Here is a 16,859-nt window from a genome sequence, read left to right as displayed (position 1 = left end):
TTGTGACATTTTTGTATATTGTCTGGAAGTTTCTCTCCAACAGTGTGTTAACATATCTTAGTAACACTGTAGCAGTATAATGTAATTATGCAATCTTAGCCTGGGATTTAAAATGAGAGTATTTTAACTTTTCAAAGCACATTCCATCAAACAGAAAAGAGAATCAGTGTTTACTTCCTGACTTCTTGGCTGACTGTAACAACAACAATAAAGACTAAAGAGGGCCTCACAACAAGTATCAAAGTTAGTTATATGTCATATTGAACTCTCAAAATGTATTTTAATTTGTTATTCATATTAACTTACATTAGGAAAGAAAAAAGGTCAATGCACAGTTAAAAGTTTTTTTTTTAATTTTATTACAGGCAGCTGTTAAATCTAAGAAAGCTACAGATACCTATAAACTCTATGTGGAAAAATACGCATTAGCAAAAGCTGATTTCGAACAGAAAATGACAGAAACAGCTCAGGTTGGTATTTTAAGGCTTCAGATTGAAAACGGCATTTATATTTGTGTATATTGATTAATTTTTCTCTCATATAATTTTTTAGTGTTGGAAGTTTTAAAATGCACAATCTCAATTTGTTAATGATGCTGTTTTAAAAATACATGTCGCGTTTTGGAGATTGAGGACCAAGATGCAATAGTTATAATGTCATAAGGAATTATACAGGTAGATCAGAAGAGCCTGTTTAAAGGTAATTGGGGAAACTGAGGGCATTGGTACATGATGAAGACAGTGCTTAAGAAGCATTAATAAGAAAACTGGAAGTGACTTAGTAGTGAGGCTACGGCAGTCAATACAACCCAAAAAATCCCTGGTCTCAAAGAACTTACGTATTAGTGAGGGAAGACAGACACAAATGTCTGCCATCCATTAGCTTGGGATAAATTATATTTGGTGTAGTGTTCTCAGAACCTTAATTAAAGACCTCGTTTAAGGTGGCTGCGTTTTAGGAATCATACCTAACATTTCCACTCTCCGCTGCCCCTGCTTCTTGTCCTTTTCCTTGTTTTATTTTCCTGCTTAGCACCTATCGTGATCTTACATACCAAGAATTTTATTCCTGTATCAGTCAGGTCAGAGTAAGTATGCTGTGGTGACACAAGGCCCCAGAAATCTCAGTGGCTTACAATATCAAGGGTTTATTACTTTCTCATGCTGCGTGTTCATTATGGGTTGGCTGCAGCTGTTTTACATCGTCTTCACTGTAGTCCTGAGGCTGGTGGATGAACTCCTTTTTGGAATGTTCTTAGTTATGTCTAAGGGGCCAGAAACATAGTGAAGCACATGAGTTCTTTTACCTATATTTTTTGTCTGTTTTTCTCCACTAAAATTTAAGTTTATGAGAGCAAGGATGGATTTGTTTTGTTTACTGCTATATCCTCAGCTTTTAGAATAGTTCCCAGATCATAGTAGGCACTCAGTTGATATGAAAGAAGGACTTTGTGAATCTGAATTTTTGGACTCTATGTCTTCATTATGTCTTCCCATTTGAAGTAGTGAACAGCTCATATCTTAGAAAGCGAAGTCTTGCATACTTGTGTGCATGTATGTGCATATCCATCTTTACCTACAATGGCATAGACTCTGTTAGGTGCTGGTGTGTATACAGTACATCTGTAAATAAGACAAATATCTCCGTGCTTGAGATGGTGTTTACAGTATAGAGGAAGGAGGCAGACATTAAATACATGCTTAAATATAAAGTTATAAATTATTGTAAGTATTGCAAAGGAAAATAATAGGCTTCCATGAGACAGAATAATAGCAGTGACTTAATTTGGATTAGGGAGTCAGGAAAGGCCTTTTAAGATAAGTGATGTTTAAAACTGGAACTTGAAGAGTGAGTAAGAAATTAATAGGGCAAGAGAGTTACAGGCTTTGGGGATCATGAGTATGAAGGCCCAGAGGGTATAAAAGAACTTACATTCTGGAAAGTAAAAAATGCTTACTAAACCTGAGTAAGGGAAAATGGTAGTGAGAAATGAAGTTGAATTGATACACAAGGACTAGGTTACATTAGGTTGGTGCAAAAGTAATTGCAGTTTTTGCCATTACTTTTAATGGCAAAAGAATTTAGGTTTTCTTCTAAGAGCAGCTAGAAGCCGCCTAAGGGTTTTAGGCAGGGATGTGACATGATCTGACCTACATTTAAAGATAATTCTGGCAGTTTTGGGAAGAATTGATTAGAGTATGTCTAAAGGAGAATCAAGAGTCCAGTTTGGAAGTCAGTATAGTAGTCAGGTGAGAAGGATGAGGGCCAGCGTAGTGGTCTTGGAGAAGGAGAGAAGTGAATGCATTGGAGATGGCAGGGATAGGATGGGTTGAGGAATTCTTCGGAAGATCAGGATCCCTTCCAGGTTTTAGCTTGTTAAATCTATGTGGAGAGAGATGAATGGGGAAGATTAGATGAAGAACTGTTAGTTTGATGGAAGGAAGGGATCAGATGTTCAATTTTGAACATGTTAATTGTGAGACGCCTATGAGATACATAATTGGTGACATCAGGAGGGCAGTTTTGGAGGAGCCAAGTAATCTGGGCTGGACATAATGTCCACAGTTCCTTATCCACAATTCTGAATCCGAAGAGCTCTGAAAACCAAGTATTTTTTTTTCCTGTGATTTATTTGACAACAAAACTTGACTTGAACTGATATGAGGCTATCTATAGTCTTTATCCTACGTATATTTTCCTTTAGAAATATTAATGTGTTTGATAAACAGATGCCACTACAGATCCTGCTGGTAGTGTTATGAATGAGGTATATGGCATTCTAAATAATACTATATATCTTTATTTAAAAAACAAGGGAGGAAAAGGAATTCCAAAACTCGCCTGGTCCCAAAAGTTTTGAATAAGGATTATCAGACCATATAAAATAGGGTGTTGTCAGTACACAAAGCCATGATGACATCACTTTTAGAGTGTGGGGAAGAAAGGGCCTCAGGGCCAAGCTCTGAGAGACTCATTATTGAGATTTTAATAGAGGAAGCCAAAGAAGAAAGAAGAAAACTGGAAGTGTAATGTCATGGTAGCTGGAAAAAGAAACTTCAAGAAGGAAGGGTTTAGGTAGTTGTCTTAAATAAGGCTTCAAGTCTAGTGAGATAGAAAGTTGCAATTTCTGTAGCAACTGAGGTCATTGCAGACTTCAGCAAGTGCTGTTTTGTCTTTTAAATCATTAGGAGCACGCATTTATAACGCAGTTATTGTTGATATGTTAATTTCACATTAAATGATTAGTCTTTATCAGCTAAGCATTTGCCGTTTCATTAATTTTTAAAATTGGAATAGAGTTTGCTATAGTCAGAGTTTTTTGTTTGTTGATGTTACTTTATAAAAAAGAACGTTCAGCACATCTTTCCATTTCCTTTTCATGTTCTGCTTCCTCATTACATTTTTTTTTCAAAATGGCATTTTAATTGTTCATCCTGCCTTTCTGGTTTTTTTGTTTGTTTTTTGTTGTTTTTTGAGACAGGGTCTCACTCTGTCAACCAGGCTCGAGTGCAATGGCACGATCTTGACTTACTGCAGGCTTTTTGCCTCCCAGGCTAATGACCTTCCCACCTCAGCCTCCTGAGTAACTGGGACTGCAGGTGTGCACCATCATGTCCAGCTAATTTTTGTATTTTTAGTAGAGACAGGGTTTCACCATGTTGCCCAGGGTGGTCTTGAACTCTTGGGCTCAAGTGATCTGTCCAACTCGGCCTCCCAAAATGCTGACTGGGATCACAGGCACCGTGCCAGCCCATTCTGCCCTTTTTAAGATGGGAACATTAATTTATTTGAGCAAATGTGTGACCATGCTGCTTTTAAATAAAGATAATGGCATACTTTACTAATGTGTGTGTATTTGTTCTTTCTCAAGATCTTAGAGATCTCTGTTTCTGTCTCACCCTCTCTTTCTGTCATACTCTACAGCTGCAGAATAGGTTAATTATTGTTTCTTCATAGAGAATAGACTTTAATTTGGGTTAGTTTAGAAGGGAAGGTAATCCTTTTACTTCTCCACTTAACTGTTTTTCCAGGCCAGCTGGGTTGACCAGTCTCAGTGGGAAATAAAGAACCTGACAGTATAGTGAGAATCAAATTTGGGTGGTAGGACCTATATTTACTAGTGGGAGAAGATCATTGAGTCTCTAGGGTGAAAGAGGTTAGATTTAGAGTATTTGTGATTTAAGTTTTTAAAATTTAGGTTTAGGGTAAAAATGATTGAAATTGTGACTTTTTATGCTCATGCTTTTACTAAAACACTATTGATTAATGAGACACTTGAAACAGAATATGGAGATTTTGTTTACTTTAAAGCAGTGAGACGGCTAGTTTATGGAAACTTTGAGATTTGTTAAGCAGTACCCTCAGATTAAAGATTATTAGGATTAGCGTACTTTTATATATCTTTAGTGGCTGAGAAGATAGTGTAGCCCTGTGTTGCTTAACAACAGGGATACACTTTAAGAAATGTCGTTAGGCAATTTTGTCATTGTGTGAACATCATAGAATGTACTTATGCATGGCCAGGCATGGTGGCTCACGCCTGTAATCCCAGCACTTTTGGAGGCTGAGGCGGGCAGATCACCTGAAGTCAGGAGTTTAAGACTAGAGTTGCTAATATGTTGAAACCCTGTCTCTACTAAAAATACAAAACTTAGCCGGGCGTGGTGGTGCACGCCTATAATCCCAGTTATTTGGGAGGCTAAGGCACCAGAATTGCTTGAAATGGGAAGCAGAGGTTGTGGTGAGCCGAGATTGTGCCACTGCACTCCAGCCTGGGTGACAGAGTGAGACTCTGTCTCAAAAAAAAAAAAAAAGAGAGAGAGAGAGAGAGAATGTACTTACTTACACATACCTAGATGGTGTAGACTGCTACAGACCTGGCTATATGGTTCAGTCTGTTGTTTCTAAGCTACAAACCTGTAGAGCCTGTTACTGTACTGAATACTGTAGGCAGTTATAACAAAATGGTATTTGTGTCTTTAAACAGAAAAGATATAGTAAAAATCAGTATAAAAGATTAAAAATGCTGCATCTGAATAGAACACTTATGTTGAATGGAGATTGCAGGACTGGAAGTTGTTCTGGTTGAGTTAGTGAATGAGTAGTGAGTAAATGTGAAGGCCTAGGACATTACTGTACACTACTGTAGATTTTATAAGCACCGTAGATTTAGGTTACATTAAATTTTATTAAAAATTGTTTTCTTCCTTCAATAATAAATTAACCTTAGCTTACTGTAACTTCTTTGGAAACTTAAAAAAATTTTAAACATTTTGACTCTTTTGTGATGACATCTTAAAGTAGAAACACATTGTACAGTTGTACAATAGTATTTTCTCTATATCCTTACTCGATCAGCTTTTTTTCTGTTTTAAAATTTTTATTTTTTTTTAACTTTTTAAATCTTTTTCCTAAAAACTAAGACACAAACGCACACAGTAAACGTGCGCCTACATAGGCTTAGTATCGTTAGGATTGCTCTTTTATCTCCACATCTTGTACTACTGGAAGGTCTTCAGGGGCAGTAGCATGCATAGAACTATCATCTCTGGCTGGACTTGGTGGCTCACACTTGTAATCCCAGCACTTTGGGAGGGCGAGGTGGGCAGATCACTTGAGGTCAGGAGTTTGAGACCAGCCTGGCCAACATGATGAAACCTCATCTTTAATAAAAATACAGAAATTAGCTGGGCGTGGTGGTACGCACCTGTAATCCTAGCTGCGCGGGAGGCTCAGGCATGAAATCCCTTGAACCCGAGAGGTAGTGGTTGCAGTGAGCTGAGATTGCGCCACTGCCCTCCAGCCTGGGCAACACAGCGAGACTCCATCTCAGGAAAAAAAAAAAAAAGTATCGCCTATGGTAACAAAGCCTTCTAGAATACCTCCTGAAGGACCTGCTGGAGGCTGTTTTACAGTTATTGTTTTTTCTAATAAGTAGAAGGATTACACTCATAATAAAAAGTGTAGTTTAGTAGATACATTTACCAGTAACATCATTTATTATCAAGTATTATGTGCTGTATATTATGTGCTATGCAGTACTTTTATGTGACAGGCAGCACAGTAGGTTTGTTTATATCAGCATCACCACAAACGTGAGTAATGCGTTGCACTACGTTATGGCAGCTATGATGTCACTAGGCAATAGAAAGTTTTCATACCTATTATAATCTTTTGGTACCACTGTCATATATGGCATTAGTTGTTGACAGAAATGTCATTATGTGGCTCATGACTATACTTTTAAAAATTAATGTAACAGGCTGGGTTCGGTGGCACACGCCTGTAATCCCAGTGCTTTGGGAGGCCGCGGCAGGCGGATCATGAGGTCAAGAGATTGAGACTATACTGGCCAACGTGGTGAAACTCTGTCTACTAAAAATACGAAAATTAGCTGGGCGTGGTGGCACATGCCTGTAGTCCCAGCTACTCGGGAGCCTGAGGCAGGAGAGTTGCTTGAACCCATGAGGCAGAGGTTGCAGTGAGCCGAGATCGCGCCACTGCACTCCAGCCTGGAGACAGAGCGAGACTCCGTCTCAAAAAAAAAAATTAATGTAACAATACATGTGAACACAGTGAATTTGAAGTTGCAGGGAGTAAAGTGCCTATCTAATTTGTTCAGGAAAGTTCGTTTATGTATACTCAAGCATTTGAGACTATATCCATTTCCCATTGCTGAATTGCTCTGAGCTTAGTAGTCACTAATTTTGAGGAATTGTGATAGTTAGCAGTGTGCCCCTACCCCCAAAACCCCACAGTTTCAAAATTGCATCTGAATCATGCCTTGAGTTTCTCTGTGGATTCATATTTTAAGATATTTCTAAATAAATAAAGATCTGCCTTGTTGAGTGTAGCTTTTTCAAAAGGGAATGAAGACAGTTTCCTCAGAATTAAGGGTCATTCAAATGAAATTAATGGCTACCTGTCTGAGAAAATATCTTGTTTATTAAATTGCTGAAATTTAAGCTAAGGGCCATCCTTCTACTAAATGCTCCTCAGTTTTTGATCCTCAGTTCTTGAGAATAATTCAGGATCTTGAAATACTGGTACTGTATTCTCATTGACTTGGTCAAAATTAATCAATGACAAGTATTCCATTTTAACTCTGCCATTCCTCATAAATCAAATTGATTCAAGTTTTTGGGCTGTCGCAATACTGCCGAAACTGTAATTTCACCATTCTGGATTTTTTTTTTTTAGAGGTTCTTACCATTTACACATTAGATATCATTTGGTGATTTCTGGTCACCAAAGTGACTGAAGAAATTTAGACATTAAATATAGGGTCAGGGAATTAAATTTGATAAACTAACAAGAGAAAAATAGTAAGGCTTAGGCCCATTCCTTAGAACTGATTTAATTTGGCAAAAAATAGATAACCAGGTTTGTACAATAGAAATGACAAATGTATTTTGTTTGAAAATGGGTAGCTCAGCATTTCCCAAAGCCTGTTTTGAGGACTATTATTGCTCTGTGAGATATTAATAGATGTTCAGGGAAGAAGAAAAACAAAAGTGTTGAGAGGTCAAAGAAATTTAGAAAATGCCGGGTTAAGCAAAGTGAAACGTGTCATTATTTCAGTATTTCTCAGACCTTCTTTTTTTTCTCCAAGATGGAGTCTCACTCTGTCGCCCAGGCTGGAGTGCAGAGGCGTGATCTTGGCTCACTGCAATCTCCACCTCTCAGGTTTAAGGAATTCTCCTGGGTTCAAGCTATTCTCTGCCTGAACCTCCTTAGTAGCTGGGATTACAGGCATGCGCCACCATGCCTGGCTAATTTTTGTATTTTTAGTAGAGACGGTGTTTCACCATGTTGGCCAGGCTGGTCTTGAACTCCTCATCTCATGATCGGCTGGCCTCGGCCTCCCAAAGTGCTGGGATTACAGGTGTGAGCCACTGTGCCTGGCCTCTCAGAGCTTTTGATATATTTATTGTGAAGGCAAGGCAAGCAGCGGTTTTCTCTCTGGGGATATCAGAGTAACTTGGAAAGTTTTTCCAAACAACTTTCTCACCTCTTTCAACCCCCATTACCCAGGCAGTACTGGAGGATCTATTTGTTTTGAAGTTTGAAAAGGTTCTCCAGGTGATCTAACACATCCTCACTTTTGGTTGAGAACTGCTGAAATAGAGTATATAGGCTTTCCCAGATTTCTTTGATCACAGCCATCTCTTTTGGGGATTGTATATTATTATTTCTTTTTTCTTTTTTTTCTTTTTCTTTTTTTTTTTTTTGAGATGGAGTCTCACTCTGTTGCCCAAGCTGGAGTGCAATGGCATGATCTCGGCTCACTGCAACCCCTGCCTCCTGGGTTCAAGCGATTCTCCTGCCTCAGCCTCCCAAGTAGCTGGGATTACAGGCACGCGCCACCATGCCTGGCTAATTTTTTGTATTTTGAGTAGAGACGAGGTTTCACCATGTTTGTCAGGCTGGTCTCAAACTCCTGACCTTGTGATCTGCCCACCTTGGCCTCCCATAGTGCTGGGATTATAGGTGTGAGCCACCGTGCCCAGTGTATATTATTATTTCAAGGATTAGAAAGACATTTTGAAAATCTGTGGGCTAGATTATAAAGCATTTGAAAGTAAACTGTAGTTTTTGCTTTGCCAACTAATTGTTTTTCAGTTTTTAAAACTCTTTGTTTTTTTTGTAACATTATTCTCTTCTGGGTCTCCTAATTTTCTGATCACGATTATAGATTTTAATGTGTAATGGCTCCAAATTTGGCTGGGTGCAGTGGCTCACGCCTGTATCCCAGCACTTTTGGAGGCTGAGGCAGGTGGATCATGAGGTCAGGAGGTCGAGACTTTCCTGGCTAACACGGTGAAACCCGTCTCTACTAAAAATACAAAAAATTAGCCGGGCATGGTGATGGGCACCCGTAGTCCAAGCTACTCGGGTGGCTGAAGCAGGAGAATGATGTGAACCTGGGAGGCGGAGCTTCCAGTGAGCCAAGATGGTGCCACTGCACTCCAGCCTGGGTGACAGAGCAAGACTCCATCTCAAAAAAAAAAAAAAAAAAGCTCCAAATTCTAGAAAAGTTTGTATTTACCTAAGAAATGACATAACAAAAAGTTAACTTTTTGCAGTGCCATATTTCAGTTTACCTGCTAGATCTGTTTGTCTTGAGGCTTTGTTAAACATTGTGTAACAGTGGTAACTTGGAAAATTTGGTTATATTGAGTTGATTTTTTTTTTTTTTTTTTGGAGATGGAGTCTCGCTCTGTCGCCCAGGCTCCAGTGCAGTGGCGTGATCTGGGCTCACTGGAACCTCTGCCTCCCAGGTTCAAACGATTCTCCTGCCTCAGCCTCCTGAATTGCTGGGATTACAGGCATCTGCCACCATGCCTGGCTAATTTTTGTATTTTTAGTAGAGACGGTTTCACCATGTTGGCCAGGCTGGTCCCGAACTTCTGACCTCAAGTGATCCACCTGCCTCAGCCTCCCAAAGTGCTGGGAGAGATGATTTCTGAAAGCTCTTTTGATTCCAGAATATATATTTTATGTACCTGTATATGTTATAAATCTATAACTTTGTATATGTTACCCAGAAATTTCAAGATATTGAAGAAACTCATCTCATTCACATAAAGGAAATTATAGGATCCTTGTCAAATGCTATAAAGGAAATTCATTTGCAGATAGGCCAGGTAAGTTTTTTTACTTTATGTTGAACTATTCATGAAAAATTTGTTTATTTATAGCTCTTTAAAAATATTTTCTCACTCTGTTCAAAGTTCATAAGTATAATACCGAATTTTTCCAAATAAAGAGTATGTAAAGATAATATATTTACATGTAGTAAATAGAAAATAAACTGGATATTTTATCATTTGGCCATCGAGGATGATAATTCAAATTAATTTTTTAAGTTAACTATATTCAGTTTTCTTTATATTGAATTTCTAAAGCTATCAACTTTTGAATATTTCTTTTTTCAAGCTTTACTATTTTTAAATTTAAAGCAGCAACTTTATTAAACTATAGAACTTTTACTTAGAAGTGTTCCACGAATATAAAAGGTTTAATGATGACAATTTGGGGTATACTGAAATATGGATGAAGTCTGTTATTCTTCAAACTAGCCAGGCACGGTGCCTCATACCTGTAATCTCAGCAGTTTGGGAGGCCAAGGCAGGAAGATTACTTGAGCCCAGAAGTTTTAGACCAGCCTGGGCAACATAGCGAGACCTCATCTCTACACAAAATTTAAAAAATATTTTAAATTGTTTAAATATTAAAAAATATTTTAAATTGTTTAAATATTAAAAAATATTTTAAATTGTTTAAATATTAAAAAATATTTTAAATTGTTTAAATATTAAAAAATATTTTAAATTGTTTAAATATTAAAAAATATTTTAAGTGTTTATTAAAAATGTTTTAAATTGTTTAAATATTAAAAAATGTTTTAAATTGTTTAAATATTAAAAAATGTTTTAAATTGTTTAAATATTAAAAAATGTTTTAAATTGTTTAAATATTAAAAAATGTTTTAAATTGTTTAAATATTAAAAAATGTTTTAAATTGTTTAAATATTAAAAAATGTTTTAAATTGTTTAAATATTAAAAATTTTTTGGGTGTGGTGGTGCATGCCTATAGTCCCAGCTACTTGGGAGGCTGAGGTGGGAGGATCACTTGAGCCCAGGAGGTTGAGGCTGCAGTGAGCTGTGACACCCAGCCATCTGGGTGACAGAGTCAGACTGTGTGTGTGTGTTTTTTTAAGCCAAAAGTATTTTTGTTGTCTATGTAAGTCTTATCATAAGAATGATGTCTCTAGAACACTCAAAGATGGGAACAGAAAACTGCTTTGACTTCTAGGGGCGTGAGGCTGTGTGTTAAGGGGTTAATGTAAGTCATGGTTGGTCCCTACAGATCCAGTAATGCTGGAAGTTAGGTAAATTAAAGTCCTCAAAGGGCCTTGGGTCAAAAATACATATTTTGATATAATTAATTTTAATTGTCTTGTGTAAGTTTTATCTGAAATACACTAAGAATGTGGAAAAAGAAAAAGTTATCTTCATTTCATTTTAATAGGTCCATGAAGAATTTATAAATAACATGGCTAATACTACAGTTGAAAGTTTGATACAAAAATTTGCTGAGTCAAAAGGCACTGGGAAGGAAAGACCTGGTAAGATGATAAACTCTGCAAGGAAACATTTTAAATTTTCCCATATAGTAACTAACATATTTGCCTTGAAGTTCATGTGGGTAAGGGGTAATTTTAACTTTATATCACATATCTGAAGTTAAAAATATTTCCAAACTGTGAAATGGAGCCAACCCAAAAAATGGAGCATACCTAAAAATCTGTATAAAATCTCAGCTATTACTATTTTTATGTCTGATGATACATTAAGATTTTTGTTTTGGCTTTTAGTGGTTAATACAATAATTTAGTATTATTTAAAGTGGTTATTATAACATTTTACTAAATCTGTCACAGTTTTAGATTTTTCAAAATAGAGTCACCTACAGAAGGCTATTTTAATAAAAGAAAGATTGGGAGAGAATATTGAACGCTCAGAACATTGAGACCAACGTAGAACCTTTCTTAAAATTTAATAACTTCTTTCTTTTCTCATTTATATATACATTTAACAAATATATTTATTGAGTTCTAACAATATACCAGACCCCATTCTAGAAATTTGCGGATACACCGGTGAACAAATGGATATAGGAATCCTGGCTCCTATTTTTATGAAAAAATGATTACAGAAGTTCAAATTCTACTTTTAATTGGCATGTTATGATGTATCAAATGTAATAAGTAGCCCATTCCCTTCCCTGCTCAGCATACTTACAGTCCTCCAGATTTCTTTAATCTATTTATTAGTTACTATATCATGTTCTTGCAAGATACATGTTTCACTCCATAAGTAAAAATAATTTAGTGCATTAAAGAAGTTAAAATATGATATGGCATTCCAGAAAATGGGTAAGAGATCTGTGAAGTTTGGGAACCATATTTCCTCAGTGCAGTTCATAGACCTAAGGCTTGAAACCTATATCATCTTTAATTTCTTCTTCCCAAATTTCATTAATTTTTTAATCTTACTGATTCAATTGTATTAGTATTTTTCCCTTCAGACTTTCTTTTCATGTTTTCTCTAGCTGCCTAATTAATTTGCAGATTTCGTACTGGTACAGCAGACATTTCTTCTCCAATCTATTTTACATGTTATAGCACACTCATCTTTTGCCTATACAGTTATGAACTTACAATTGTACCACTTACAAATCTTTAAATTTTCACTGTTGACAGAATGAAAGTGGGATTCTGGACTTGGTTTCAGAGCCTTTAAGGATCTCGAGCTGACCAGACTTTAGTCTTAACTTTCTTCTTTTTTTTTTTGTTTCAACAACAAGTGTTTATTGATATATTTTAATGGAACAATAAGGCACAACCGTGGATTAAAACAGTTTGCTATACAGCCAAAAGAGGGGAAAGCTATAACCTTAGGAACTTTAGATATGCAAATCAAGGAGCCTCTGAAGTACCTCTCTATAGATCAGTGTCAGACATTCTTCCGTTTTCACTTGATCACAAAGTCTGACTGATACTTCATGAAGAATTTCTCATTCATTTATATTTGAGCCATCCAGCCCAGCTACTTCCCTGTTCTCTACCCTTTTCCATCACTTTGCAGTGGTATTTTTTTTTTAGCAATCCCCTTCCTAAATAATTACGTACACATCTTCAATAGTTTTCCAAAGCAAGGAAACAAGCACGCAAGCAGTGAATCAGAGAAAGTCAGCCAAGGGCAGATGTTTGGATAAATAGACTCATAGAGACATACATTAGGATGGCAATAGCTTGATTCACTGAAGTCTAAACAAAGCTGACTTTGGCAGAAAAGTTGCTGTGGCTTGTTCGAAGACCTGTAATGCCACCTTAGGTTGTGCTACTAGTGCCAGACCTCATTTTTAAGGGATTAGCAGTGGTCTATACAAGGAGCTAGGAAGCTAGTGTAACCAGGCAGCTAATGATACAATAGTCAATGCTTTGGACATGTATTAGGAGCTGACTATGGCTTCCATCATTAACATTTGCCAAGTGTAAAATTCATAAAGAATTTTGTGACTGAGCGTGGTGGTTCACACCTGTAATCCCAGCACTTTGGGACGCTGAGGCAGGAGGATCACCTGAGGTCAGGAGTTCAAGACCAACCTGGCCAACATGGTGAAACCCTCTACTGAAAATACAAAAATTAGCCAGGTTTGGTGGTGCACATCTGTAATCCCAGCTACTTGGGAGGCTGAGGCGGGAGAATTGCTTGAACCCAGAGGCGGAGGTTGCAGTGAGCCAAGATTGCGCCACTGCACTCCAGCCTGGGTGACAGAGTAAGACTCCGTCTTAAAAAAATAAAAAAGAATTTTGTGCAAAACTTCAAGACACGGAGGAAACAATCTTTAAATGTTTTGGACTGGGATAAGTTAACGCTAATCTTTCTACTTGGAAATGTGAAGTGAAAAACATTCCAGTGCACGTAACACTAAGGCATAAACCATGCTGCAAAGGTGTGAATGCGTGAGGCTTTATAGGGTGCCCAGCTGCCTTGATAAAAAGCCATGAAAAAGTCCCCAGGCATATTGTCAGAGCAGTCATTCTGGTGGTAACGGTGTCCCCAAACTAAACAAACCCATAGGCATATTGCTATTTTTTGAACAGTCAACACTGCACTAACAAGAGGAGCCATGTAGGTGCAAAGTTGAGAATCAGAGGCCAGAGGTAGAGTGATGTGGGCAAGCAACCCAGAAGACTTGACTCCACACCTCTCACCAAGGCCACCTTTCAAGATGAGTATCTCCACCCAGCAGCCCTTTGATGACAGAGTAGAATGCAGAGGATGGTGTCATACTTCTCAGAGAAGTGTTGGTTACCAAAAGCTCCTGGAGAGGCAACATCCCAGAGGCCCATTTAGTAATGAAGGTAAATAAAAACTGGCAGACCCCTGAACTATCCTGTCAAGTCAGGAATACATAGGGCATAGCAGTGCCAAGTAGAACAGATTAGATTTTGAGGCTTACTGAAAAGCAGAAAGACTGCCAGACTAAGCAAACAGTATGTTGGATGACACAGAAGTAGGAAGCAAAGGACATATGAAAAGGATGAAGAAGCATGGTGGCAGACTTGCTAGAGGGAAGGCAGTAGGGCTACAGTCTACATCTGGTGAAAGAGCTTTGCTGGCTTGTTCTTGGCATGATTCCGTCTCTCACTTTCTCAGACTGTATGGATATGCATTCAGCAGCAGAATGGGGAAAAAGATATTTATAAATGAAGAACTGGTGAATGGATACTGAACAGAAATAGACTGGGTGTACCATTCTGTAATGCCCTGTTTATACATCAAAGGCAGGTTTGTGTTGACAGAACATATTTGGGGTTGTCGTGCAACAGCAGTAGTACTTTGGGAGAAGGGGAATGATGGGGTGGAGGTGGGGTTGGTGGAAGGAGGACTTTCAAGTTCCAGTTATTAAATACTAGACCGCAAGGAACAGTTTGGTCTCTGTCCTTTAGTGAAGAAATTGGATGCTCATTTTCTGTTCTACATCCACCTTCTCCAAAACCTTAACAAATTCTGTGAGAGATATGGCACTCTCCTCATCCTGATCAGCCTCTTGAATGGTCCTGTCTGCGATGCTGCCGAGCTGCTCATCTGAGATATTTACTCTGACCATTAAGCATTGCACCTGTATCAGCTCACCACGGGAGAGCTTATCATCTTTATCGAAATCATATAGTCGAAAAGCAAACTGCAGTTTGTTGCTTCGGCTGTTGAGTGGTTCGGGTCCATTCACATCTTTGCTCTTTTCATTATCCTTAATGGGGTGGAAATGAGCCAAAGTTCACATGAATCCATGGAAGTTTACCTGGTCCTCTCCCTCTGGAAAGAAGACATTGATGATTCGGTCCCCCAGTGGATTGATGACAAGTTCTGGAATCCTCAGGAAATCTTCATGGCTGAGAATGCCGTCTCTCCTTTGTCCAGGCTGGTGAACTGGTGGTAGAGCAAGTGATTTGACTGTGGGAAAAACTGATCTTCTTTATCTCCTCATCCCACAGTAACATGGAGGGCTGAGAACCCATCACCGCTAGGGAGCTCCTACGGGTGCAGCGGTGCCAGAAGTGATGGCGACAGGAGGGAAGGAGGGAGGGGGAGAAAGGATAGGGGTCAAGAAGGGAGAGGGCAGTCTTAACTTTCTTTTACTCCTATTCAAGTACCTTCACTGAGGCCAACCTGAACTGCTTGCTATTTCCCATACATGCTTCCTTTTTTCCTTTAGTACTTTAGTTGTCCTTAATCCTTACTCTAGAAAATGCTGTATTCCACTACTTTCCTACACCACATCTTTACATTTGTGTGTTGAATGAATGAACTCTTTAAAGAGCCCGGTTATTATCTTTAATGATATCTTTCTCCATCAAAAGTGCCAGAGAACTTATATATTTCTTTCTTGCCTTGTTGCTGTCTACCATTAAATCTTAATAGTTTGTACTTGTGAAAAAGTTCTGTATTTGATTCATCTATTTTCTCTATTTGTAAGCAGTATATATTTTTGTTAAATGAATGAACAAATGGGCATTTAATGGCAAGATTAGGGTGTTAAGAAGGTTGGAATGGAGTGGCTATTAGAAAATTTTTTAAGTGAATGCTAAATAATTATGGTTAATGTTTAGTGAGCTCTTACTGTGTGCCATGTACCATACCAACCACTTTGTAGGCACACTTTGATTTTCAGCAACTTTTTGAAGTATGTACTATTATTCTCATTTTACAGATGAGGGAAATGTTCAGAGGTAATGTTGAGAGATTTGTCTAAGCTAGTACATGGCAGAAATGGGATTCAGTTCTGGGATTTTTGATCCTGGATCACAAATCAAGTCACATGCTTTGGAAAAATTAGAATAGAACTAAGTGTAGATATATTGACATAAATTTTAATTTTGAGAATGCCTTTAAACCAGGGGGACTTGACCTTAAATGTGAACGTAAACTGATGAACGATAACCTTTTTTCCCTGGTTCACAAATGATCCAGAGTATATTTAAGCAAAAAGAAAGAATACAGAGAATGAGCTTGAAGTGGATCAGTGTTTTTCTTAAAGTATTACACTAGAGAGTAATTGGAACATTAAAATGTGTTCTGAATCAAGCCAATTTTATTTTGATTTGCCATTTTTTTGTGACTTTTTTTCTTTTCCCTGATGCAACTTTTCCCACTCTGCTTTTGCTTCCTGGGCTCTTTTTACTGCTTTTTGCTTTTATATGCCAGTGTCATTTCCTAAGACACTGCTCAGCCAAAGGCTGACAAGTATGTGGCATGTGCTGCCTTATTCATGGCAGATACCGTTGCTAGATCATTGCATTCGTCCCCGGAGGAGACCTCAGTCTCTCTCATCTCAGTGCTGTAGGCAGTCACTGCCAATATTGAGTGTTGGTACTCATGTTGAAACCTGTCATCTCCAGCTTAGTTCAATAGAGACTTTTTGTTTGCGAATGTCAGAAAGCCATATAAACAAGCTTAAGCAAAAATTCCATGCATTGGCTATTTTAACCTGGAAGGCTGGAATAGATTCAAGGTCCACATGGATTTCATCAGGACTTTGGTTCACTCTTTTCTCTCATTTTTGCTTGTCTTTACTTGGCTTCAGTTTATTAAGTTCCTACTGTAGACTTTTTCCTCATAGCTGGCAAGGAAGACATCAACAGTCCAAGCCTATATCCATTCTGTTTAGAACCCTAGTACAACTTTTTTTTTTTTTGTAGTGTCAGCATATTAATTTCAGGAAAGGTTCTGCTTTTGTCACATGCTTATCTTTGAATAAATCTCTGTGTTTAGGGTAGTAGGA

General features: G+C 37.9%; 1 protein-coding gene and 1 pseudogene across 1 annotated transcript in view; one reads left to right on the top strand and one right to left on the bottom strand.

Moving 5' to 3' along the window:
- Positions 1-16,859, top strand: part of FCHO2 (FCH and mu domain containing endocytic adaptor 2) — a 134,284-nt gene that overhangs the window by 50,339 nt on the left and 67,086 nt on the right. The window contains exons 6-8 of the mRNA XM_055367023.2: positions 366-470; positions 9,549-9,647; positions 11,037-11,133. Of these exons, the coding sequence (XP_055222998.1) occupies positions 366-470; positions 9,549-9,647; positions 11,037-11,133 (301 nt within the window). The remainder of the gene's footprint in view (positions 1-365; positions 471-9,548; positions 9,648-11,036; positions 11,134-16,859) is intronic.
- Positions 14,523-15,096, bottom strand: LOC101127854 (calcineurin B homologous protein 1-like; annotated as a pseudogene).

Source organism: Gorilla gorilla, chromosome 19 (assembly GCF_029281585.2).
Source record: "Gorilla gorilla gorilla isolate KB3781 chromosome 19, NHGRI_mGorGor1-v2.1_pri, whole genome shotgun sequence".
Lineage (NCBI taxonomy): Eukaryota > Metazoa > Chordata > Mammalia > Primates > Hominidae > Gorilla > Gorilla gorilla.
Note: the sequence above shows the minus strand (reverse complement) of the source record. Positions and strands in the feature narration are given on the sequence as shown.